This window comes from Cygnus olor, chromosome 7 (genome assembly GCF_009769625.2).
Source record: "Cygnus olor isolate bCygOlo1 chromosome 7, bCygOlo1.pri.v2, whole genome shotgun sequence".
NCBI lineage: Eukaryota > Metazoa > Chordata > Aves > Anseriformes > Anatidae > Cygnus > Cygnus olor.
In genome coordinates, this window is record NC_049175.1 from 33,025,556 (window position 1) to 33,052,218 (window position 26,663).

Below are 26,663 nucleotides of genomic sequence, written 5' to 3' on the forward strand. Positions count from 1 at the left end.
AAATGTTACTTTCCTTGAAACAAATTAAACATTGCAATCAGAGACACTGCACAGGACTCTGCACAAACTGGCAAAGCTGGTCCCATGCAGTGTGCTGCCCGCCTGCTCACCACGCACCTCTCCGGGCCATCCCAAAGAATATAATGAACCTTATGCAGTTTTTCTGCACCACATCTTTCCGTTATGTGCAAGAACTAAGTCGTAGCACGGTGCTCTGACCAAGTTCTCTTCCAGCCAACCATGATTTAACCTCCTACGGACTTGTCCTGGTCAGCGCAGACTGCATGAGCATGCCTGGCTCCGGCTCCAAATTCCATCCAAACTTGGCCACGATGCAGACGAGCCCCCCGGGAGAAAGCCTGAGGTGATAACTACTACGTCTACTATGTCACAAAACTCTCTTCCAAACAAACTCATGAAAAGCTAGGAGGGGAAATAAAAAGGAAAAAAAAAATCAGGATTTTCTCCTGCCTCTTCATCCTCCCTTTCCTCTTCTCCAGTCGCCCAGCACATCGCAGTGCCCATCCTAGCAAACCCCCCTAAATGAAGGCTGTTTCCCTCATACAAATGGATTTTCCCCTCCTCTCGGTCCACCTGGGTTTGCGAGGCAGCTGAAAATCGGTCGATGTCCCAAACTGATGAGCCAGTTCTTTTGCGGGGGAGGAAAAGCAATAATTACACAGAACTTGCAACAACACGCGAGGAAGGGAATTAAAGTAGGTCACATCTACGAGCTCCTCAGCTTCTCTGAGGTTCACCAGATATGCTTTCACTACAGTAACTTTAAGAATAAAATTAAAATAAAAATAGCATGACAGCCGAAGGACGCCACACAGTAGAATTCAGCCAGCGCTGAGCTTGCCCTCCTGTCCCTCTCTCCGATACGGATATTGTCATTTGTGAGGTGACGAGCAGCAAAAGGACCTGAGCCAGCAGAAAGTGAAGTCCGTGGGGCATGCACGGCTCTGTACCAGCTGCTGACTGCTCTGAGGCTCTGAAGCAGAACCAGGAAAACCAAAGCTCAGTACTCCCGAATAAAAGGGTTTCTTCTTGCCAAAACAGCAGTGATACTTAAGAGATGGGATGGGACCAAAGATGTACGTTAATCAGTAAGTGATTTATAACCTGTTTTTAAGAGTTTAAAAAAAAAAAAAAATCGTCATAAATATTTACTCCTGCTCCTTTTACCGAGCATCTCACCCAGCAGCTGGCACTTGTCAGAGGTGCAGCCCCCAGCACCCCGTGCCTGCACCTCCGGCCCCGCTCCCACGGCAGCTCCCCGTGCACCCTTCCTCATCATAACAGAAGCCTCAGATCTGCTCTCATTTTAGGATGTGCCTCTATTCAAAGTCGCTCCAACTTCACTGGAAGTCAGCTTAAAAGCCAGCTCTGTCCCATGCTACACAGAGGTGGCTCTGATTTTGGGGTACACGCGCGGTGACAAATTTAAAAGAAACGCCACAGTCAAGGGGCACAGCGTGTGCTGAACCTAACCTCCAGCCCAGCCTGCTGTTCAGATCGCATCCCAAATTGCAGTAAGGGTAATTTTACCCCGCAGGCTCTGTGCCAGATCGAGCGCTATCTGGCTCCCCAGTGCCATTGCAAGCACACGTCTGCCTGACCGCCTGCACCAGAACCACTCACGCCTGACCCTGGGCAGCAGCACAGCACGGCCAGCGCCAATAACCAGGGATCCAGGCCCTCATTCATGTTGGTGCAAGCCCCTTCATCATTTCAGACATGTTTTGGGTTCCTGATGTCTTTTCCACACAGATTTTGCACTTAACTCCACTGATATAAATGTTCTCTTCTAGTTAAACCAGGTGCACCACCGCAAGGAGACAAGACAAAACTTGCCTAAGTGGGAGATGGTTCTTTGAAAATCCAGATTTATGCTGCTGCGGAGTGCTGCTTCCAAGAAGGAAAGTCTGTTTTCGCTGCAAAGCTTCAATCTTAAGGTCTCACAAAACATTTAACAGTTTAAAATCTGACAGCTAAGGGTAGTTAATTAGCTCTCTCACGTTTCCATCTGTACCTGAACTTGATAGTCACTCTAAGAAAATACTCGTCTTTGAATTTATTTCCTGAAAGGCAAGTGAGCATTTCTACTGAAGCTGGATACAGAGACGCACTCATTAAGAGCTATGCCATGGTTGTTATTACAACACCAAATAGTCCATCATCGCATGCATACACAACCTTGCATAACTGGAGTTGTCAGCATTTTCATTGCAAGTTCCGCTTTCGAAGGCTTGCAACTTGCCTGTAAAAAGTTACTATAGCCTGAACTTCACTGCATGCTCTCTACCAAGGAAGAATTATTTCTAAACTAGAAAACTATGCTGCCATTGGGTCAGTCACTGGTTAGGGGTTTTATCAATACGCATGTTAAAAAAAAAAAAAAAAGTAAAAATTCAGCAGGTTTCAAAACCTTTTGGCTCCAAAAATCACTCAAAGACCAAATTCTTCAACCTTAGCTATCCCCTGTTGCCCTCTCCCCCTCCAAAAAAAAAAAAAGAAAAAGCTGTGATTTTAAAACATGGCAGATAGGCCCAAAATGTAAAATTATTTGTGCTACTTTACCAAACAGTTACCATGCTGACACATTATGTGCTTGCAGTGTCTCAACAACACCACTGGTAAATAACAACCCTACCCACGCCTCATTAGTCTCCAGCCCATGGAGCTGCTGAAGGACGGTGGATTGGACCGATTTAATCCGGCTGCTTGTCCAGTTCCCCACGATCTCAGCTAGCAGTTCCTGCACTGGGCCAAATAACTTACTGAGATGTAAGCTATGGAGGGCATCCAACCTGAATCTGTGCGGGTGTCACATTCCCCCGTAATGGGCTGTGATAATTGCCCTTCCTTACAAAAGGCGGAAAAAAAACACCCTCTGATTTAACTAATCAGTTTGAATTGTTACTCATAACTTGCAGATATCAAAGCCACTGCTCTTCTAAAAAAAAGAAAAAAAAAAGTAACATTGCACAAGAATCTTGGGTTGATTTTTTGCTTTATTTTCCCTACCAAAGCAGAGAAAGCATCCTGGCTCCTCCCAGCTCTGCAACCTCGTGGCAGGGACAGGGAGAGGACCTGGGGTGGGCACACCTTATGCAGCCCTGCATGGTCCCCGGGAGCCTGAGAAACACCTCGCAAGACCCCACAGCCTCATCCAGGTGGCCCACGATGGTTAATGAAGCATCTCTGACCATCCCGTGTTGGGACCACGTGCGACATTAGCCTTTGAGCACTTGCCTGTGGATAAAGCAACTTTTTTTTATGAAGACGTACGTACTGCTCTGGGTATGGCACTGAACGTGTTTGTATGTTGTTCAGTGTCCACAAGCAGAGGTAAAGGTTGGGTGACAAAGTGTTACTCACTTTGGAGCCCAGCATAAGCACAGCACATTGCTCATTACAGAAGGTCTCATTCGCTGCAGCTCCTAGGAGCCTCCCAAACACGCATTTAAGGCCACTTCAAACTACCGTGTTTTTTCGCAGGACGCGGAATTAGGCTGTCCCTTGTGGAAAGCTTAAATGAGTCCTTTGAAATTTGACCTAAATTAAAAGAACTGAAACACATTGTTATTGCACAAGGCGAGGGCTCCGAGCGGGTGCTCCAAGGACAGCGTCAAGGCACTGGATGGGGAAGAGACTAAATTAGCTGCCCAGCAGAACGATAACACACAGCCTGGGCAAGGGAAGGTCAAGGGAGAGCTTGCTATTTATCAAATATATGTCTAAACTAATTATTCAGTTCACAAAGTAACCCTTCAACCTATGTGTGCGGTCAAAGCCCTTGTGAAACGTTGGCTGTCAAAGGCCTTCGCAGGCTGGGTACACAGAAAGAGAATGGCTCCTTTATACATGCCGGGGTAGACTTATTTCTAAATATTTAAAAGCAGAAAGTCTTTATGCTCCCTGGGATAAAAAAACATTTCTGTAAACACTTGGTGCGAGACAGAATTCGATAGCTGACAGTCCCCCAACCAGCTCCGGCAGGCCCTGTTTCTGCTCAGGCCGCCCACCAGCCTTGGATTTTCCTATCGCTGCATAAGAAAAGAAAGCACCACAACCACTAACAAACAGATTCAGGATCCGGCCCTCAGCGAGTGTCCGCGATATCAATATTGACATTATCATTTACAATGGCTCAAGATACCATCTTCAGGGTAAATATTTTTATAGGTACCAGAGTAGTAATAGCAAATGGCCACAGACTCGGCGCCCAACGTGTCCAGCAATTTATGAATGCACCTTAGGGAAGCGAGCTCCCAAAGGGATCAGATACACTGTGGGTAACCAAAGAAAGCAGGATCTATCTGTTGGGGTATCTATTCATCTGTGCACACTTATGTGTGCGCCCAGCTACGCAGCTGGTTACCCCAACAGATAGATATTGCTCCTGCTAACGTAGGTACGTAGCCCGATACTGAAGAAAATGGTTACAAATATCCCTAAAGTTGTGTTTAGCTAAGAGCCGACAGCGTATTTTAACCCGGGGTTATTTATTGCAGGCAGCGGAACAAAAAGCCACGCTCTCAATTCCTGTTAATGGTGCATACAGCTTCTTGAATATTCTGACTCACTAAGACAACAAATAGCAACAATAAAAGCACTTAACACCAAAAAAAGACAAAATTTGTGGCATGCCCATGAAGGAACAGATCAACATATGTCACAAAAGGTCACAGCCCCGGCGACCTTCTCAGCTGGTCCGAAATGTCACCGCCCTAATGACTGCACCGTCAGCAGCCCCACCAAAAGCACACATTATTGGAGCACCTGACCCCCCTCAAATTAGCTCTGACCAAAATGTTTGGCATTTACTAAACTAAATAATAATAATAATAAAGCAGCTTTGTCTTTGAAGACCTTTTTTAAAGTTTTTTTTTTGTTTTCTTTTCAACTGAGAGAGCTTGTGGGTGGCAGTGATGGAACCCAGAGAAGGTGATTTTTTTTTTAAGGGATCTAATGAAGTACATAAAGAAGGTTTTATTTCCCAAATCTCAGATATAAGTCCCACACAATCCACTGTATTCTGCAGCATAAAAGCTCTTATTATACCATTAACTTAGAAGCCTTTTTTCCCCTTTCTGGTAATGATTCAGGTTCTCACGTCTAAAATTATCTCATGTAAGTTAACACTCCTACCCAGGGAAGAAGTTTTAAATAGTTTTTAGCAATTTACACTTTGATAAAACCCAGATTCCCACCCACTGGATATTTATTGTGGAAGAAACGTATTTTTAAAGTGTGCTTTTTAAAATAATAGAGCTATTCTTTCCCTGAAAAATTATCAGGCATGAGTCAAAAATGTTACTCTTCTCCCTGCAAAATACTACACCAATCATGCAATCACATTCTTTCTGATTTAACCCTAAAACGAGAGGACCTAATCCGAAACCAGAATTATTCCTGATTTTGTCATTCCTCTGAAAAGCCAAAAAGGCACCAGATGTGCAATTAACAAATTATACGGTAAGTGGTGATGAGAGTTGGGCTTTTTTTTTTTCTTTAATTCTCAAGTTACCTTCAGAAGGGGAGGGGAAGAAACAAAAAAGCTTCGCTATCAACAATCTCTGTCCATGACAGATGACAATATTGCTATACTGTGTTAATTTTTTCAGGAATGCTTCCTAGGGAGGAGGGCTCATCGTCTCTACATAATTCTTCCCCTGCCATCAATAAAAATGTACTTGGAACGGATTATAAAAATGCGTTAGCTGGTGACGTCTATTTTTAGAGGCAGTGGATAGAAACAAATACGTTTTGCATGAAAATGGATTAAATAAAAACAAAGCTGTATCCCTGGACATGAGTAGCAGAACGCGTAAAGGCCAAACTCTCTCCAGAAAGCTCGCCTGATGAAAAATGTTTTATGGACAATTGCATTGTTTTGACAGTTGAGTTATTAGAAATGTAAGCACCCCTCCAATGAGGGATAAAAACCTTATGAAGGAAGCCTTGCTTTCCCCCAAGGTGTTCAGAGAGCAGAAAAGATCCCCCATAGCATAGTAAAATCAATCTTAAATACAATAAGACAATAAAAACAGCAGCCCTTCCTTAGCTCTGTAGAGAAGAAAAACAACTTGGAAAGTCAGAGGAAGGGATATACCTACAGGAACGTACCAACAGGTGCAGGCTCAAAATAGGAGATTTTATCAAAACGTCTCTTTTAAAGCAAAGGTTTCAACAAGTTTTCGCTTTCACAGTAATTAGCTGCTATCCTTGCCATTCAGATCTCCACCTCTGTACTTCCAGAGTTTGCGAACCAGCCAGTGTGCCGGTTGTTCTTGGATATTGACAACAATAGGAAAGCCTGTAGCAACCAGCTACAAACAATAAAGCCATGACACCTGCTTTTGCAGAGTGCCCTGCAAAATTAAACAATCGCAGCATATGATTAAAAGCAATCATGATTTATTTTTTTCCCCTCTTAACCTTCCAGGTAGCTCAAATCACAAAGACATCCAGCCGTGTCCTTTCTTGAGCGATATGCTACAGGTATACAAGTGCAACAGACCGGTTTCCTTAAAGACCCATTCCTGAAAACTTTCATCTGTACACTTTGATTATACAACGTGATGACAGTCCCAAGTCAAATCACTGACACCACTTGCTTGCACAAGATTAAATAAACACATGCTTGCATGAACATAGCCCGCCGCGTGAATAGGAAAAGTTGGAAAACATAACTGTTGAGGACTCGTCTGTTACTTGCCTTGTATTTACCAAAGCATATAAAGGTGTTGACTTTAATTTCAGATGTTGAGGCATTTCGAAATAACTTCTTTTGCAGAAATAAGCACTCTAGAATGATTTACCTTCAGGTTCCAAAGTGGCGTCTTCGACAACTAAGTTAAACGATGGTCGAGCCAGGGAAATTCCAGCCATGGTGACCACCACCAGGCATATAAGGCAACCCGAATCCCAGCCGACCATCTTTTTAGAGTAAATTCCTGGTCCATTTCCATATCTCCATGTGGACTTTAATCCCATCTGAGCACCTCTACAGAAGCATGGACAGGACGCGGTGCCTTTGGCCAGGGCAATGCCTCCTCACCGGGAGCGGCGGCTGCTGCTGCAGGGAGGAGATTTAACAGGGTCAGTGAAACCATCCTAAATGCAAACCAAAAAAAAAAAACAACAACTCACAAAGCCCCAAAAAGAGCTGAGGTGAGAGGGGGAGGAGGAGGAGGATGGGAAAAATAGTTTTCCAGCTTCGAGAATATGTGAAAAGTGAGTGACTTTTCATTTTCTGTTAGCAGTTTCCATCATCACCTGAGGCGTAACCAAGTCCTCCTTGTTTTCACAAAATCACTTCTCAGCACATATTTAGAGAGCTATTTTACTGACAGAAAGATATACAGTTTAAAAAAAAAAAGGCACACACATGTGCAGGCACATAACCTGTAATGCTACAAAATTACCACAATTATACAAATTATGTTCTTGTTATTGTTTGAAGGTTTATGTAAGTTTGCCTTGTTTTTCATTCCTTTACCTAGACAGTTCTGCAGCCAGCTGAATTTTCACTAATTCAGTAATTTTCCACTATAAAAACGGATGAAAAAATACTCTTTAGGCTCTGATAATCCATAAAGCTTTGTTGTGCCTCAGCAATTCCAGCTCTCCTAGGGATGCACCTTCTCCTACCTCAGCTCAGTGTCCTTTCAACATCTGAGAGTCCCGCGCAGGTAAAAGGGTCTGGTCCTTGCAGAGGCACTGGTTAACTGGTTTAACTAGCAATTAAAGTCCAGATAAAGTTGGGTATGGGTTGCACAGGAGACCTCCCCAGCACTATTTTCCATTCATATACACTAAACTGCACAACGTGCTCATATAGGTTGCTGATCCCTCTCGCTCAAAGATGCTTTTTAATACATGCTTTTCAGCTGGGGGGGGGGGGGGGGGGGGAGTTTAATTAATTCCCCATAAAACTAATTTAAATAGATGGAGGTGACTGCTCGGTATTACTGCCACGGGCTGATGGAAGAGAGAAGAGGAACAGCGCCAAAGCAGCTTCAGGAGACCTGCTGGCACCACAGCCAGGTGCCGGGCGGGCGGTGAAAAGAGCATCCTCAGAGGGCGACCCAACAGCTCACCCAGACAAGTGCACCTTGTTCTCCTCCCCAGGAAAAAAAAAAAAAAAAAAAGATGGTACCCCTCACAAAATGGGTACATCAAGGGACTGCAGCAGTCGTTCTGATCTGGCCAGTGATTCACCTGAGATGCAATGAAACCCAACTGAAGCTCTGAGAGCACTGCTCTTGAAGGAAAGAACAACGTAAAACCTCTCTTCTCCCTCCTGCCTTCACCCTTCAAAAGGAAAAAAAAAAAAAAAAAAAAAAAAAAAAAGTAAGAAGCCTGTCATTTGGATGTGCTGCAGTTCCTCAGCATCCAGTACTCAGAAATGTGGATAGATGTTCCCCCTTTGCTGAGCCAGCCTTTAAGGGGTTTATTCGGATTTCCTTAACCTTCAGCTGAGGGCTGGAACACCCAACCCCAGTTCCCAGGGCTACGGGCAGACGTGCTGTGGAGGTATCTTGTATCTGGGGTATGCAGTAACCTACCTAACTTCTGGGGTCAGCAGGAACAGGTTTTAGAGGATATAAATAATTGGGGAAACAGTTCACACACAGTACTCCAGGTGAATCCCTGACACTTTGGGGCGAGCTTGTCCCCCTCAGCCCCACGCTCCGTCCCTGCGGCAGGGGCTGAAGCAGAGCGTGACCACAAGCTAGCACCCACCACCACATCTCCAGCAAGACCACCACCAGGCCACTGCACAGACACTCACGAGGAGCTCGCTGAGCACTTCTTTAAGCGAGGGCAGAGCAGGTGTGGAGGTGGCCCTGACAGGTCTGCCTTTGGCGAGGGACCCGAGCGAGCCCTCGCGGCCACCGCCACCTGACTGCCTGACAGCCCCCGCTCTGTGGCTCAGTTTATCCAGCTGTAAAGCGGGCATAAATCCTAATTAACAGGCTGCCTGCAATGCAAATTTCATTCCCATAAATCATCCTGCAAAGCCTGATTAAAGGCTACGTATATGAATGCAAAACTTAATCACATTTTCACAAAAAGACAACATACCAGAACGCTACCATACATCCCAGACTCCTTTCTCAGCAGCATTAATTCCACCTACTTCTCGGCGGAGGAAGATTTTTAGGCCGTGCTCGATGCCCTGTAAAGCACGTACAGGGCTGCTGCCCTCACCACAAGCCGCGGCATGAGGCCACCTGACAAGGCAGCTCCTCACCTGGAGGTTTCTGCCCGCTTCTGCACCTGAACATCTGCCAGCAGAAAGACGGGGCTCTTCCTCCACAGGGCGACAGAAAAGCCAAAGCCGAGGCTCGCGAGGGTGCAGCAAAGGAAAAACGGGAGCTCGGGGCCCACCCGTGGAACCACGAGGCTTTACCACCGCCACCGCGACCGCGGTTTGAGGGCTGCCCTTTCCCAAACCAAGCGGAGTCCAGCGAAGATGAAACGAACCCAAATTCTTTTCATAGTTCAATCGCCACAGTTGCTGGGGGACGACTCCCTGGAAAGACCTCCTGCGCCGGGTAATTATGTACCTCTATGGCAGTGTTTGGAACACAGCCCCAGCATGCTTTTTGGCCTCCACAATTCTGGCTTCCTGACTACAATACCATAATCCCTCCTGGAGTCTCAGACTCAGTGAAAGCCACACGTAGTGTTTATTTTTCCCCTTGAAAGGGAACTCTGTCTCTCTTCTCAGCCTACACTTCGGGGAGGAGTTGTCAGCCTCCCGTGATTGATGGCTCTCCTTGCCACTCGCTCATCAAGTCAATTTTCACCTCGTCACATACCTGCCCAAATTTCTTTGCCAAACTGACAAGCATGGGAAAGCAGACGGGTTTGGGAGCCCAACCAAATTCCTCCAAGCTGCACTTCAGTTTAAACGCGCTCGCACACAAACAAGTAGTACTTGTTCAGCAGTGGCATTAATTAAATTCAATGCTCAGTGTTCTTTTTAATCTACTTCCATTGTTGTTTATAAGATGTTTATCACTCCCCAGGGAGAGCACAATTTGTAGAGTATGTTAACCAAATCAATACAGGGCTCGCTCTACGGCTCTTTAGCATCTTTCTCTGTTGAGCAGGGAATAGGAAAAGCTGAATGAAACGGGGCTCGCACCCCGCAAAGCGGCATCCAGCAGCCAAGTGGCTTCACCAGAAACACCCAGGTAGGTAAAGCTCTCAAACTAGCACTTATTTATTCAATTATTTACACCTATTTACATATCGATGCATATATATGGACGCACACACGGATATATCCAACTAGCCTCCTCATCCCGGTTCAGTTTCCAAGCAAATCTAAGCATCACAGCTATTAAACATTAATTCTGGAGGACTAATGGGAACCGGCTGGCAGCTTCAGTACTTTTGCATTGTTTGAACTTCTTTCATTTGCTTTCCAGGACTATCCTGTTTTTCTCAAGTCTTTTGCCACTAAGAGATCAGGAAAAAAAAAAAATCTGCATTTTAATTGACATTCCAGAGAGAGAGAGAAATCCAGAGGCTGCTGATTGCTGTCTATTCAGCCCAAACAGGCTTTTCAGATGAAAATGAGTAAAGGCCAGTGGAAGATTTACAGGGATTTGGTACAAAGGAGACAATGAAGTTTTAAATGTTGATAGCGTTTCACACCAAGCGCATAATGGCTCACTGTTTGAACGGGCCGCTTTGCATTTAAATCTATCTATATAGCCAGATAGAGCCCAGCGAGGGCTTCTTGCCCCGGGACGAGGCTGTTCCGTGCCGCCGGCCCCTCTCCGCCCCGGGGGGGCTCCTCAGCTTCATCCCATCCCGATCCCATCCCCATCCCCATCCCCATCCCCATCCTCCTCCCGTCCCGTCCCCGCTGCCCCCGCCGCCGTCCCGCTGTCAGCGCCGCGAAGCGTCCCGCGGGGTTTCGCGGCAGCGGCAGGGAACGGGCAGAAAGAGGCGAGAAATAAAGCAGAACTAAAGCAGAAAGAGGGTAGAAAGAGGGAAGAGAGCCGGCAAAAAGCGGGCAGGGAGCGAGCCCCGGCCGGCAGCGGAGCCCCGGGGGACCCCAGCCCCGCATCCCGTCCCCCGCCGCTCCCCACCCGGGACCCGCTTCGGGTCCCGTCTCGCCGGGTCTCCCCCGTTTTGTCCCCGTTTCGCGTCCCCCCCCCTCCCGTTACCTGCAGGCGCGGAGCTCCGCGGGCGGGCTCGGCAGCGGCGGGGGGCTGAGGGGAGGCGCCGGCCGGGGCAGGGGCGCTGCTCCTCACCGTGCGGGCAGCCCCGGCCGCACAGCCCGCAGCCCCCGCGGGGCTCGGGGCTCGGCAGGGAGGCGAGGCAGCGGCCGGCCCGGCGGCCCCGTGCCCTGGCTGGGCTGCAGCGGCTACCGCCTCACAGGGGCGAGCCCGCCGTGCCCGGCGCCAGCAGCCTCCTCCCCCGAGCGGGCATCGCCGAGCAGAGCAGCGCGGGGCCCGCTCCGCTCCATCCAGCCGCCCGCAGCTTTGTCAAGCCGACAACCCCCTCTTTTTTTTTTTTTCTTCTTTCTTTCTTTTTTTTTTTTTTTTTTTTTTCCCCTCCCTCTCTCTCTCTCCTCGCACACACTCCTCCGGCTCCTTCCTCCCTCCCCCGGTCACTCCCCCCGCTGCAACCCGAGCCGTTTCCTGGACGGCGCTGCGAGGCTCTGCCCAATCGCGGCGGCCGCGGTGCGGAGCCCCTGCCCCTATTCCTTCCCCTATCCCTTCTCCTGCCCCTGCCCCTATTCCTTCTCGTGCCCTTGCTTCTGCCCGAGCCCCTGCCCCGTCCCTGCCCCTGCCCCCGGTCCCGGTCCCGGAGCCCTTTCCCAGTCGGGGATGGCCCGGCCGAGCCCTCGACCCTAGAAGCCCTAAAAAGCCCCTCGACCCTCAGCCCTAAAAAGAGAAAAAAGAGAAGGAGGGGAGCTGGGGTCCCGCCCGCTCCCCCCCCGGAGCTGGGATGCGCATCCCGCAGACCCCTACGAGGGGAGAGCCCGGCCCCGGCTCTGGCACCGAGGAGCGCGGCCCCAAAACGAGCACGGCCCCGGGAAGCTGCCCAGGAGGGGTTTTGGGATCAGAGGGTTTGGGATCAAAGACCGCGGCTGGCAGCCCCATGGCCCGCTCCGACGGCCCAGACAGCCCAGCTGCCTCTTAGCGCACTGGCATTTTGGGCTGACCCCACGCTGCACCTTGCTGTGTGACGGTTCTGCAAACAGGATTTGCCTAGGCACCCAGATTTAGGACAGTCCCTAATATTACTATCTAAAATTCGGTATAACTTAGACTGATATTTGCTTAGCAAAACGTTTACTTGAGATACCATTAGCTAAAGGGTTGCTAATACAGAGCCTGTGTTACTGCTTGCTTTGTGGAATCAGCTTGACAACCAAATCAATAAGTGGGGGTTGCCTCAAATTAAATCACTGTTGATCAATTTAATGTTACTTCATTTAAGCATAGCTCGACTGTGCGTTTTATACGTTGCATGCAATATCGATCGAGGGGATTGTCGAGGGCTGTGGCTGCACCGCACAGCGTGACCCCATATTTACATACTTCCAGACACCGAAAGCATGAAAACAAGTTTTCTGGGTAGTACGTACTTACCTCCCAGAAAGTACTTTCCCACCACCACCAGCAGCAATGTGAGCTTTGTGAGGGGCAGCAGACAAATTTGTAATTGATTAGAAACACAGGTTTAATTTTTTTTTTTGTCGTTCCTAAAGCAGCAGACGTTTGAATGTTCTAATTGAGAAGCTGCGATGTCACCGTCAAGATCCAATTTTCCCAGCTCCAGGCATGTCCACTGCCCATTGAAAACATTGTTAACGCATTCTCACATAAATTATTGTCCGGCACAGGAAGCTGCGATACCTTTCCCCATTCATCGGTATCTTTGCATGCTCTGAAAGAAAAGGAAGCATTCCACTAAAAATGACAAATCAGAACACCTATTCCCAATGTCTGGAAGCACTTGTCAGAATTTATTCTTTTTCGGAATGAAAAGATAGCAGTCTATCAATAGCACCCTATTCTCCCCAACGAGCCACATTCTCTTAAAGTGGCCCACAGCAGCCGAACTCCTCCATCTGAGAGAAAAGCAGAAGCATGTTTGGAATTAGAAGGGGGGGCGGGTGGGGGGATCAATTCTGTCATCATATTTAGGCTTCAAGAGATCTCAGTGGGCCCAGGGAGCCTTTCATAGCAGTTAGGCTGCTGAATGAGAGCATAATCTCTTTACAGTTTTTTCCTCCTCCTCTCAAAGTGGCTGGGATCTTTTTTGTGAGCCCTCCTGCACGTGAATGGTGTGGCTAATAAGCCTATTAATGAGGTTCCACAGAGGAGTGTGAATAGGTAAATAAGCCCCAATCTGTTGAGGTTCAGGAGCAAGGGCAGTAAAGCCATCATGAACTAAAGGTGACAGTTTGAACTGAAATAGGAACAACAGCTCCAGGTTTCAAGCGAAAGAAAAGACAGACAAGGCGCACATTCAGGCTCCTTCTACCCCCTACCGAGTTCTATTTTCTTTCCCATTCTTCCTCCTTTATAAAATGTCTTGAGTAGTCACCCATTTTTTCAAAAGCTCTTGAGACGTCCTTTTTCATCCTGGCAATGATACATCAATAGGGAGGAAGGAAAATGAGGACACCAATGCTCCTTTGCCCCGCCGGTTTCAAAAGCACGAACAGTGCTGTCCCCTCGCATATGGGAGCGGGGGAGGAGAAAGCAAGTTAAATTGAATCTTTCAGCGCTGCCAGCCCTTTGTCACCGCTGTCAGCTGGGCCCTGGTCCCCCTGCCGCACCGCACGCAGCCAGGAATGAGGTAAAACGTTCTCCAGGGGCACGGCACCAGGCAGCTGTGGGGCCACAAGGTCCGGCTAGGCCCCGTCAGCATGGAGAGGTGAGGAGGGCGAGGAGATGCGCTGATCTCCACCAGGCATCGCCATTGCCCAACGGGGTAAGGAGAAGGCACGCCTGACTTCAGGCTGCCCCGAGCTGGATCCACCAGAGCCCAAGCAAAGTACTTTGAGGAGCGAAGGTGGAAGTTTAAGCAGAAGACAACTTGTGTCTGTTGAGAGATGAGGTGAGGCAGGCAACTAATTCCCTTGAATAATGTGGAAAGGTCACCTTAGAAACAAACAACACGTGGCTGCTGAGCACTCCTCAGTTCTAACCCTCACAGAGTCTCTGACCCTTTTTGAAGTGCTGGAGGTACCGGTGAAGGCAGGGCCTGTGGAGACCTGGTTCTCCACGGGTGCTACGCGACGAAGAAGTCACAGCTCCCACCACACCACTGGCAGACTGCAAAGGTACGTGATGGAAGCACATCCTCCAGTGCCAGCCTATTCTCCAGGTGCTGGACTTGCTAACATGCAACACTTCTACCAGCTGAAATAGGAACACAACACGGAAAAGGAAAAGGAAAAGGAAAAGGAAAAGGAAAAGGAAAAGGAAAAGGAAAAGGAAAAGGAAAAGACATGCATTAAAGCTACGGAGAACTATGGGGAAAAATCATCTGCATCCCAATTGAGCCATGAACATGTCTGAGGACTTCGCTTCTCCACAGACGATAACGGGAAAGCAACATTTCTTCCCTGTTATTTCTGTCCAGTCCAAAAACTTTCTTGACCATGCTGGATACAATTAAATATTTGTCCTTTTTTATTATTATTATGTTTTTTTTTTTAAGTTCTTCTAAAGCTCAGTGCCCAAACCCAAACACCGACAGCTGGTTTCCAAAGTATTTATGGTTCCTTTTCCTGGCAGCTTTGAGCTGTGCTTTTTAGGGTGCCAAAGGAACCCACTTCTGAAAGTCTGGTCTCAGTAGCTTGCATCCTTTAATTTTCAGAGATAGGCAAAGTTGCTCCATGTATTTGTCTGAGTCCTAAGGGAAAATTACTTCACATTGATATAAACACAAACCCATCCTAATATAAAAACTGCTACTGAGAAACTTCCATCTCTAGTTTTCTCTATGTTACTTCAAGATACTGCTAAACTGAAAAAATTAGATAATTTCTTTAATGTCACTACATGCAGTAATTATCCGTGAAAATGTGAACCATTGGCTACCGAGTTCTTTTGCAGCAAAACGTGCATAGGAAGGGGGATTGCCATAAAGGGATAGTTTTACTGGGTGTTTATCAACAACAAAACTCATTTTGGTTAAACTACAGCATGTGGAAAATTAACTTCTTTTGCCTATCGATTTTTGATCTTCCTCTCCATTATGCACAGCAGAATCTTCTAAGAGAGATTAATTCAGGCAGTACCGAGAAAAGAGATTATTTTCACCATTGTAGTGATGTTTTGTAATAGCACTTAATACCAGAACTCTCTCCAGATTTTTATGCCCTGTAGCCATGTAACTTCTCTGGTACGCCTCTCATTTTGTATGTCTTAAGGAAAAGATTCAAAAAATACTTGTTGTTATTATTAAATGTTGTGAGATATATTTTAACAGGAAATGTGGTGTGTTATAATCAGGGTATTACACTGGGATACTGGACATTTGAAGCTTTCTGTCCTTCTACATCAGCTTTCCTATACAGTCCTGGGAAAGTCACTTAATCTGCCTATGTCCAATCTTTCTAGCTATGAAATGAGGATAATAGATGTTTCCTGTCTCCCACCCTTTATTCATCTCATCTATTTAGATGGTAAGCTCCTCATTTCTGACCATGCTTTTATGCATGGCTTAGAACAATAAGACACTGAGCTCGGCTGGAACCTCCAGGCACTTCCATAATGCAGATATTGAGTACTAAATTATCAAAATAAAAGAAAATCCTCAATTTATTGTGTATTCCTTCATAAAAAAAAAAAAAAATTGCTACACAGTGTCCTGGTAGAGCACCTCTGGCTGCTGTGGAATAATATCTCTTCTAAGACAGGGGAAAGAAGCACCCGTTGGAGAATAACTTTGAAAAGTGAATCCCCCTAAGCAGAAACCATGTGAATAAAACCCTTCTCAGCGCTGAGCAGGTCACAGCAAGACAGAGGCAAACTTATAAAAATGAGAAGACAAAGGCTGCAAAGACTACTTGTCTTTCTGTTACAGATCTTGAATACATTTGGCTTGTTGGCCCGCACACTTTCTGTTTCCAGTTGATCAATACATGCTGGTTTGTTTCACTAAAGCTCTGTTGTCTAACTAGACCAACTGGTGGTTGTAGCAGCTTCCCCTGCAATGTTACATCAGATGGGATTTTTCTCTGGTGACACCACAGGGTTCTGTGAGCGAGCGATGACTTCCAGGCACAACCTCAGAGCAGGAGGTGCTTAGCGGAGCTTGCACCAGGGCTCCTGTTACAGTTTAAGCCCTGGGAGTGGCAGAAAACTTGGTGGCAGGGATCCACAGGGCAGGTACTGTGCTGATCCTCATGGACACGGTTCCTCACCCAGAGCACCACATCCCTGCAGACCCCTCCTGCTTCCCACCTCCTTCACTGGAGAGCCACGTTCCACATCTCCAGCTCTCTTGCACAGGCCCAGCTTCAGACATAGAAAGGCATGGAGATGGCAGAAGTTCAAAAAATAAAAAGTCTTTTTATTTTTTTTTTTTTTTTTTTTTTTTTACTTTCTACAGCCCTGGAGCATACGACAGTAATGCGGTACTAAATGCCTACAACTATTTCCCTGTCTCATTCTCCTCATCCCTCCAACGTCTGTAAGTGAGAAGTCTCACCTCATGTTCTCTCTTCCCTTTCCGGCCTTCACACATAATTTCACTCCTCCAGCTCCTACCAGAGTTTTCGCAGGAATTTGCTTCATCCTGTGTGTGTCTCCTCCAGTGAAAGCCACCTCTTTTGCCACCTCAGTCCCCAAGGTGAGAGGAGCTCCTCGCCCCATGTGCCAGGTGATTAAGGCACCCACCATTTCACCTGAGAAACTGGATTGCCTTGGAGAGAAGCCACTGTCCTGCCCAAGAAAGCCTCCGTGTAAACAGAGGTGCCTCGAGGTTTAACAGCCCTTGTTTGTTAACTCCATAACCAAGTTCACAAGTCCAAAAATGAGGTGAAAAGGTAATGGTCCGGCAGACAAAGCCCAGGCACAAACAGAGATTTGCTATTTGATATAGACACTTGGATTTCCTTAAACAAAGGCCATAGGTTTTATCCCAGAAAGGTTTCCCAAGTTACTGCAGGCCCAAGGCGCCTTCACACAGACCCAGACACACACTTTTTTCCTTCACGTTTCTGTGTTTTAAGGGGAGGATTACAGGACAGCTCAGTTTGCATGAAATCTAGACTTGGATCGCTGAATATTCATGCCCACAGCAATGAACGTTCTTATACGTATGAACACGCAGCAGCACTTCAGGCCTTGAAGAGAAGGCCTGCTTTTGATTTACATGGCCAGGTTGAAGTCCCAAAGATCCTTCCCATCTCCTAACAGGTAGCACCGTTTGTATCAGCGCTTGCTGGATGAGAAAACCCAACGACAATCACGCAGCTCTTCTGATGCCAGCTGAGCAGAGAAACAGATACTGCGGGAAGCTTCCAGGGCTGCTAAATGCAATAGATCAGGAAATGTTTTACATTGTGGATACAAGCGAGGAGGCCAGAAACTTGATTACAGGGGAGACTTAGTTAAATATTCACTGGAATTCATTATGTGAAAACCACTAGAAAGGAACATGTTTCTACAGGAAGGGTTGGGCTGCTTTATTCTAGCTTCTGTTGTAAAATGCTGCTGATGGCTGTGTACAAGAGCTACCGTCCTCTAGTGGAAGGAATATGGCAGGTCTGGTGGATGTGCAGGAACTCTTCTGCTTGCTCTTATTGTTAGCTAGGGTTACCGCTCCTTTAATTTGCTAAATAGAGCCTCGCAGAGCCAACGGGGCTGACGACCTTACATTTGACAAGCAGGTAACATGAGCATTTTGGGCAAAAGGAATGTTATAAACAAGATTTCTAAAGTCTTAAGTCTGTTGCTCACTCAGTCTGAAATAATCACGAGCGCAAAGACTGAGAGCAAGCTGCACAAAAGCTTTGAGGCTGAGAAAGCCGCACAGCACCCTCGCTCCAGCGCAGCCATGGAAAGGTGGTGTCTGGGTCCCAGCTCATCCAGCCCAGCCAGCGCCGGTTTGGACAGATGCTGGTGGACAAGCACGGTGCTGATCCCACCTTGCAGCGCCTGCTTTCCCCTTGGCCATGAAGTGCTGAGTGAAGACCGAGCACTGAGGGACCTTGCTGCGTGCTGCCTTCCAGCTGGCTGTGTACAGCAGGAGCAGAGCTTCCTGGCCCCAGCCCTGCGCTGCTTGGGAAGATCAGGTCCTGAGAGCAGAAATGCAGGCAGAGGAGCAAAACATCCCCGAGATCCCCCACAGTGGGGACACGGAGCAGCATTGCAGCCCCAGTCACAGCAGCACTAACAGCTTTTCATGGCATGCAAAGGGTGAAATGCCATGCTGGCCGACAAGGTGTCTACCCAGTAAAAAAATACAAGGCAAGTCCTCTCCTTTAAATTTTATTCCCTGAAGCCTTACATTCAGCAACCTATTTTCTGAGGGGAAAAAAAAAAAAAAAAGACTCCTAGTCCCACCCTGCTCAGCATGTAGCAACAGGCTCCCAATTAAACTCTGGAAAACAGAGAGGCCGAGACATTTTAAACAGAAACTACTGTGATCTGCAGGGTACAACGAAGAGGGAGCTGGGGGGAAAGCAAGAAGTGAAAAATTAAACCAAAAGCAAAGGAGCTGCATTTGGAGTTGTGCTCAACAGGAAAAAAATCACTTACAGATAACAATTAACACACTGTTTAACCCTGTCCCCACAAACAAAGAGACACCAGCAATAGTCAGCATTAAGTTCATTTGCACTTAAAATCTTGTATATAGAAATAAGCTGGTGTTAACAATGCTAGAGATTGCCCAGACAAGTTAATGTCCAGAAGGGTTTTAATTCCACGCAGGGCAGAAATGCAGGTTTGGGTCTTGTCTAGAAAGGAAGAAGAGCCTGTGAGAGTAGCAAGCGTTTGCTCCATAGCAGGTAAACGGACAGTGACAAGAAGTTCACCAGGAATGAGAAACACATCCTTCTGCTCCTCTAAAGCAGAGGGTGGTCTGTTTTCCCTTTGGTTAACCCCACCTGCCACAGGCATTGACTTGCAAAAGATCCCAGTGGAAAATCACGCTGTGGTTCCATCATGTTAGAGAGATCCAGCTGCTTCGTCCTCCAGGAAAATCTGTCCAGCCCTCAGCTATATCACATCCAAGCTGTAATACCGAGGCCTCCTCTCCTCAACTGCTGAGAAGATCACCAGATGGGCCCAGGAGGAAATTCCTCCTCATGTCTTGCACCCAAAAACCTGACAAAACTGTTACCCACTTAGAGCACATCTGTTAATGGCGATGATAAGGAAATTAAAGTCAATATAGGAAAAAAAATCTTCCAAGATTTAGGTGTCCATGTTCTTGCCTGCTGCACAGAGCTCCAGCGATGGGAAACATTCAGAGCCAGAAGTGGCGCTGGGTCCTTTGGAGATGGTTATCGTTACTAGTAAGTTTTTAATACGGGGTTTGAGCAGCAAGTGAAAAGGACACTGCCGAAAAGGCCCTGGGACATCTGGTGTAAGCTAGACTTGTTCATTAGTTTACACGCACTGAGGTGCCGGCCCACCAGCCAAAGGGCCCTTCGAAGACAGCTAGCAGAAGGCGAATGGTTGGCAGAACTTCCCTCGCTTTGCTCTATGTGGCGAGGAAGCCTCAGGACGTGCTTCTTGCTTGGGAAGCACAGCACAGAGAGACAGTGGCCTCCCAGGGAGGAGGCTGATCCTCCCAGGGAGCCTATGCTAGCCGGGGGTGGCAGGGGTGGTCTGCCGGGGTCGGGGCTGAAGGCGGTAACGGAGCTGTGAGGAGAAGCAGCTCGCAGCTGTTTGCATGATACATATCTCGCGAATAAATAAACGCCATCGCCAGTGCTGCCACTCTCTAAACATCGATAGAGACATGCGTTCACTCAAAACATTCAGAAAATAAACAGAAGGAGTGCTGCTTGGCTGAACCCTCCTCTAGCCGAGAGCCAGCGCTGTGAAGCTGCCACCTTTCAGCAGATCGGAAGGTCTCGTATCAGCCACCCCAGACGCTCTGTTCCCAAGGAATGTTGTCTGCTTTTTTTGACGCAGAGACCTCAGAGGCTACAGACTGGGGGTTCAAAAATGATGTGCATTTTTCTACACATTCTAGCAGGCAGGAGGTAAAGAATAGTTAAGTGAAACACAAGTGAAGATTAGCTCAAAATGCCGCAAGCTGTAATTCACATGGATTACAAAATAACCTCAGTAGTTTCAAGAATGTAACAAGAACAGCCTTAAATCAGCACAAACCGACTTGCTCAGTCATTTTCATCTGAGGATTAATGTCAGACTTTCTTCTGCTGTGCTGTGGCAGTAAACCATCCTCTTTAGTCTTTTTGGGGAGCGCATCCGTGGTCCCAAGGAAAGGGGGCCCATAGCTACGTGGAATGCAGGGGCTCCGGATCCCCTCCGGATAGTGGGCAGGGGAAGGCTGCCACTGGGAAGGGCACCCGGAGGCTTGGGGTGCTCTGGAAAGGCTCGGTGGGTGTTCAGTGCTGGCTCCCCCTTGTTTCTACCTGCTCAGCTGTACAGAAGGGCAGCTGTGGCTGCTTTCAGTGCTTCTCCAAAAGCTTTTTTTTTTCTTCCAGGAAAGCAATTGCTGCAGCTGCTCCTGCGACACTGCCTGATCCTCCAGACAGAGCTCACCAGAACATGGGTAATTCTGGTATTAAATCCAAGGAGCTTTGTGTACGGACACAAAGCATCTCCAGCTTGCTTCCTGCCTCCCTCACCTGTTTAAGGCACCACACCTTGTCCTCCTGCCACGGGACCTGCGGGACACCGTGATGCGTCCCACGCTATGCTCTCCCCACACCCTCAGCAAAAATGGACAGCCTTTGGATGCAGCCCTTTATTCTAGGATGAATTCTGGAGATTTCTTGATAGCCAGAAAGAAAAAAAAAAAAAAGAAACACAAAGAGACAGGGAGACAGGGAGGCACCTGTGGCCTCTGGGGTGGATTTCTGCTTTACAGTCGCATGCAAGCTGCCCAGGAGACACACCCTGTCTCCCTGGAGTACAGATAAGCTCCCAAGGACTTCAAAGGGATTGCTGAACCAGACTGCAATGAATTTCTGCAGAAATGTAATGTGCAGCATATGTCTGAGGGACTGGAGAAGAGCTGGGGTGGTTTAGATTAGATAGTGCTGTTTGGCTTTTGAGGGGCTCGAGGAAGTGAAGGACACGTAATTGTCTTTTAAAGTGTAATATTTGACTTCAGTTCACCCACACTGCAGAGGGGCTTGCAGATAAGCAATGGAAAGTATTTCCGTGTGAGGGCTGGGTATCTAATCTCCCGAAGATCAGTTTTCCATTCAAAATATCATTGTGCTGGGGGAAGGCTTAGCTATATGCATTTGGTTTTGTCTCTCCCTATCCACTTAATACAGAGTGGACCTGCTGCTAGGGAGCACCTCAGAGCCATGATTTCCTTTACTCAGACAGCATCACCGCATGGCTGGGTATTTAGTAAAACGGGTCTGGAGACACCACAAAGTGCTTTGAGAAGGAGGAGTTTTCTAACAGCGTTTACGTGTATCCAGTATTCCAGGCCCTCTGCACCTTACAGAAACACCAGAAGAAGGTATCAGCAGCTAGCTGGCAATACCATCTACTTTGTCTACAATTAGGGCTTCTGGCCACTGCATGCGCCTCATCTACTGGAATGTTAAGGCTCATCTTTATTGTCACAAACATAAGCTACAATTATATAGATAATTGTCGGGAGCTCACTGTGTGCTCTTTCTCCTTTTTTTTTTTTTTTTGATTAGAAGTCAACAAAATCTTTCATTGTTTCAACATATGGATGTGTTTCTTCTTCTGATAGAAGGGGCACACAAATAGCCAGCTCTTACTCAATTTCTTCTTAGGTGACTGTTCCCTTTTTGATATAAAGGAAAAATTGTTTTCCTTGAATATGTTAGACCACAAGAACAACGTGAAAAATCACAGTGAATCTGTTAGCAGAAACATTTGTTCTAGAAGTAAGTATGAATTTGAAGAACAGAGAGCCAGGGTCAAGCCTAGGACAATAAAGATTGACTATTCGCTCCAGGAAGCATTTTAAAATAGTGTGTTTCTCAGGCCAGTGTGGAAACATCTGCCCAGCAAAAATTATCTACGCAAACTTCTCAATTGTATGCTTTGAAATTCATTGTATAAATCAACACACTGCCCATCTTCAGGGTATTCTTCCCAACTTAATATGTACCCTCCTGGTGAGCTACAACCTTAAAATGCCACCCCGCCTGTCTGTGCTGATGAAAGCCATGAAGTCAGAAGATCATAAGAATTTTCCCAGCTGCCAGCCCTGAGTGCCAGCCAGGGATTACAACCCAGCAGAGCTTTGCAGGTCTGCATTTCATTGCCAGGAAAGGCAGCTTCTGCAAGGAAAAATTTTGTGTCTATCTATTTATTTTCAGTAAACACTGGCAGATAAACATATACAGTTATCTCCAACATATTTGTCAATACTTAACAGTAAAATATTCTTTTTTTTTTTTAATGCAGGTAAATATTTTTTTCTCTTAGAATGCTCTTTTTTAATGAAAACATGAATTATTCTGTTAGTTTAAATGAATACTGGGCACTAGTCTCTAAAAGTCATATGAATTTGTGAAGCTGTTTTATACATAATGAAGAATAATTTAGTATTGGCAAAGTGATGGATCCTGGCTTTCATTTGATAACAAGTCAAATAATCATTTTCTGGTATTTTGTCCCTTGAGCATTACCTGCTTTTCACAAAACCATCCCATGAAGAAAATAGCTAATTCAGTTCTCTTCTAACCCATCTCTGTTTAGAATAAAATAAATTAAAATAACCCACATTTGTTAGAATTATTTCTTAATGTACAAAAGAAGGAATCTGATGGAGTTGTGACACAGTTTGAGTGCCTATCAATCAGATAAGAGAATAAATTTAATGTAAAATCATGAAATATACTAGAATCTCTACACTGATTTCTTCAAAAAACACCTTATCTACTTTCTATTCTGGAATATTATCAGAAGACTCCTCATTCACATACAAGACAAACAAATTTCACAGTCCCCAGCTCCTGTACGCATTCATTCACCGCTACCATTAGTGACAGAGAAAAAGACAAATAGGCCGTGCAAATGGGCCTCTCTTTTCCTTTTTCTTCAGGGTTCTCATGTAGGAACAGCTGTAATAATCATAGAATATCCTGAGTTGGAAGGGACCCACAAGGATCACCGAGTCCAACTCCTGGCTCCACACAAGGCCACCCAAAAATCAGACCATATGACTGAGAGCACAGTCCAAACGCCTCTTGAACTCCTGCAGCTCGGTGCTGTGACCACTGCCCTGGGGAGCCTGTCCCAGTGCCTGACCACCTCTGGGTGCAGAACCTTTCCCTAACACCCAGCCTGACTCTCCCCTGTCCCAGCTCCATGCCATCCCCTCGGGTCCTGTCGCTGTCCCCAGAGAGCAGAGCTCAGCGCTTGCCCCTCTGCTCCCCTTGTGAGGGAGCTGCAGGCCACCATGAGGCCTCCCCTCAGCCTGCTCTGCTCGGGGCTGAACAAGCCAAGGGCCCTCAGCCGATCCTCATATGTTTTCTCCTCTAGGCCCTTCACCATTCTTCATAGACCTCCTTTGGACACTCTCCAATAGTTTTCTGTCATTTTTATACTGTGATGCCCCAAACTGCACCCAGCACTTGAGGTGAGGCCACACCATTGCAGAGCAGAGCAGGACAATCCCTCCCTCGCCCAGCTAGCCATGCTGTGCTTGATGCACCCAGGACACTGCTGGCCTTTTGGCTGTCACTGCACACTGCTGGCTCGTGTTCAGCTTGTCATTGACCAGAACCCCCAGACCCCTTCCTGTGGGGCTGCTCTCCAGCCGCTCATTCCCCAGTCTGTACATCCAGCCGGGGCTGCCCTGGCCCAGGTGCAGAATCCAGCACTTGCTCTTGTTAAACTTGATACCGATGGTGATTGCCCAGCTCTCTAACTTGTCAAGATCTCTCTGCAAGGCCTCTCTACTATCAGGGGAGGCAGCAGCTCCTCCTAATTTAGTGTCATCTGCAATAAACACAAGGGTTCATCTAGATCATCAATATCAAATTATTTTAGCAGATCTTTACATTGCCAAAAGAGCATGAAGGGTACTCCTGGATTGTAGGAGTTACAACCCTCTATGAGGTTGTAACAGAGACCATTTTCTTACTCCCTTCTTTCTTCTCATCAAAAACCTGCTACTAACTGTTCACCAGAGCTGTGTGAGCACTGCTTGCCCCTGCCCCCCCATGTCATTTCCAGTAGTCCAGTAATATCTCCAGTTATGCCCATACTGGTCCCCACTAGGTGCAGGGGACTGTGGACACAGGGGACGGCCCAGGCAGGTAGCAATGCTTTGAATGCAGCTACAACCACTCCGCGGGGCACTGGCTGAAGAAAAGGCAGCAATCCTGTCCTGAGGAGGCAGCCCTGGGGCCGGGGAGCTCCCTGCCATGTCAGACACAGGGGCTTTTGTGAAACTCACTTCTACACAGCAGTATGCTAAGGGAAGAGTAGAAAAAATATACTTCTTAATGGCTCAAAGTCATTACCATTACTTTATTTTGCATTCCTGAAATACTTAAACACATGGATTGTTTTTGCAGGAAAATGAGTAGAAAGAAGGCTGCTGTAGTATGCAGTTCATTGCTTGGCCTGGGGTATTTCCTGGTAAATTATCCCTCTGCTCCAGTATTCTACCAGGTAGGCTCTATACCATTTCCCAGGACAAGGAAAGAGATTAAGAAGCTCTTCTAAAGGTGATACAAAGCCTTTCAGGTCAAACACATTTAATGTCAGTTCAAAGTTACTGAGGAACAGACAAAAAAAAAATGCAGCCCAGGAAAAAAAAATAATCTGAAAATATAATTTGTTCTCACTTTTTCCCCATTCCTACAGGTAGGGGAGGTTGTGTTAGCTAAGATCCAAAACATTAGGGTAAGCAATGCTTTAATATAGCATTCTAACACTTCACCCAAGCGGAGGCTTGCAGGATCTAGTCTGAACTCTTATATTGCCTAGGTCATATGTTCGATCCCAGAAGCTCCAGCACCAAGACCATAACTTCTGGTTGAACCAGATTGTTTAGAAAAAATAACCCCATCTTAATTTAAGTTTTCAAAGAGAGAATTCATCATGTCCCTAGGCAAATTGTTTCAGATATTAAATTCTTCAGTGGCCAAGAATGCACACCTAATTATTGTCCTGTATTCTTCAGCTTTAGCTTTTAGCTGCAGAACCTCATTATAACTTGGCTTATTAAAGAGTCCTTTCTGCATGCAAGCAGCCTTAAACTAATGTTGTTCTGTCCACACAGAGAAGAGTGGGGTAATGCACAAGCTGTTATAGAGGGTTTGCACAGAATAAGATACAGTGTAAGGTTACTATGCAGTAATTTCCTGAGTAACCAAAATTACATTTGGTCCTTTTCTTTAGGCCAAGTTACCATTTGGAAGAAAATAAAGCATGGTCATTGTGGCAGGGCATGCTCCTAGCACACCCCAGCTATGCCACCTATCCAATGAAGGTGCAACACATCCCCTGTTCTGATGGCTTCAGGCTCCCAGGTAGAAGCAGCCTTGTGGCCCCAAGCCCTCAACCCACGCAGGGTGGTGGTGATGGGGTTTCTTCCCACCACCGAGCCTTTGTTCTTAGAGGTTGTCCCCATATGCCACGATCTCACCCATCTCCCACAGCAAAACCTAGAGTTACACTACTATATCACTACTGCAGCAATTTTCTTTTTCAATTGAATAGCCCGGTGGGCTTAGAAGAGCGAGGTGATTTGCAGCAAATGGGTTATGGAAGCAGTACATAGCAGTGTCAACAGCACCTGGCAAGTCCAGTTGGAGCAAAGTTATGTTCCGGCAGCCCCCTGCCCCCGCAACGTGATAGGAACATCGGCAGCTGGTGGCACAAGCCCCCGCAAGAGCCCCCATCCCTCCTACCAATAGAGCATGTGGAATCAAACATCATTAAACCACAAGATGAACACAACACTGAAGCCCCGCAGCACAGCACACAGGCAAGGAGCTGTTGCCTTCACCAGAAGCCCAAAGTGCACAGACGCGGCTGTGCATAGTCACAGATCAGCAGGGAAACGCGCCGCACGTAGGCTCTTTCTGTGACCATCTACGCTTCACAGCACAGGGAATGTTTATTGTGTTTGGCACAGAAAATCTGAAAATAAACAATACACAGTACCTGATCGTTATTTTCCATTCAATATTTGAGCGCTAAAGCAATGAAAGGCGAGAGAAGGCAAAGCACAGCTCCAAGAGGTGTGTCTCGGTGCCTCCTGCGTGTTGCAGCTTGACACTGGGTAGCAGTCAGGCAAAGAGGCTGCCTTGCAACTCCGAGTGATAGCACACCGCAAAGTTAACTCACTGCATGCCTCATGACACACTGCACAGGGAGAAATAATGACTGCCACAACAACATCACTGCATTCTCATTCCTTTACGCTGCGACACTCAACCACGTTGCAATGCTCTGTGATTCATTACCACGTGAGGGCCAGGCATGTTGCTGGGT

The 26,663-nt window shown here is 46.9% G+C and overlaps 1 protein-coding gene across 11 annotated transcripts in view; it reads right to left on the reverse strand.

Annotated features, from left to right (window-relative positions):
* FGFR2 (fibroblast growth factor receptor 2) overlaps window positions 1-26,449 on the reverse strand; it is a 97,222-nt gene extending 70,773 nt beyond the window's left edge. For 9 of the 11 annotated variants that reach the window (XM_040563737.1, XM_040563736.1, XM_040563735.1 and 6 more), the window contains exons 1-2: window positions 11,202-11,270; window positions 6,831-7,087 (exon numbers count right to left, since the gene is read on the reverse strand). In XM_040563737.1, coding sequence (XP_040419671.1) covers window positions 6,831-7,005 — 175 coding nt within the window. In that variant the 5' untranslated portion in view covers window positions 7,006-7,087; window positions 11,202-11,270. Of the gene's footprint in view, window positions 1-6,830; window positions 7,088-9,268; window positions 9,699-11,201; window positions 11,271-26,333 lie in introns of those variants that run through there. The other 2 variants (XM_040563728.1, XM_040563727.1) reach the window with 2 other exon arrangements.
* Window positions 26,450-26,663: the final 214 nt, after the last annotated feature.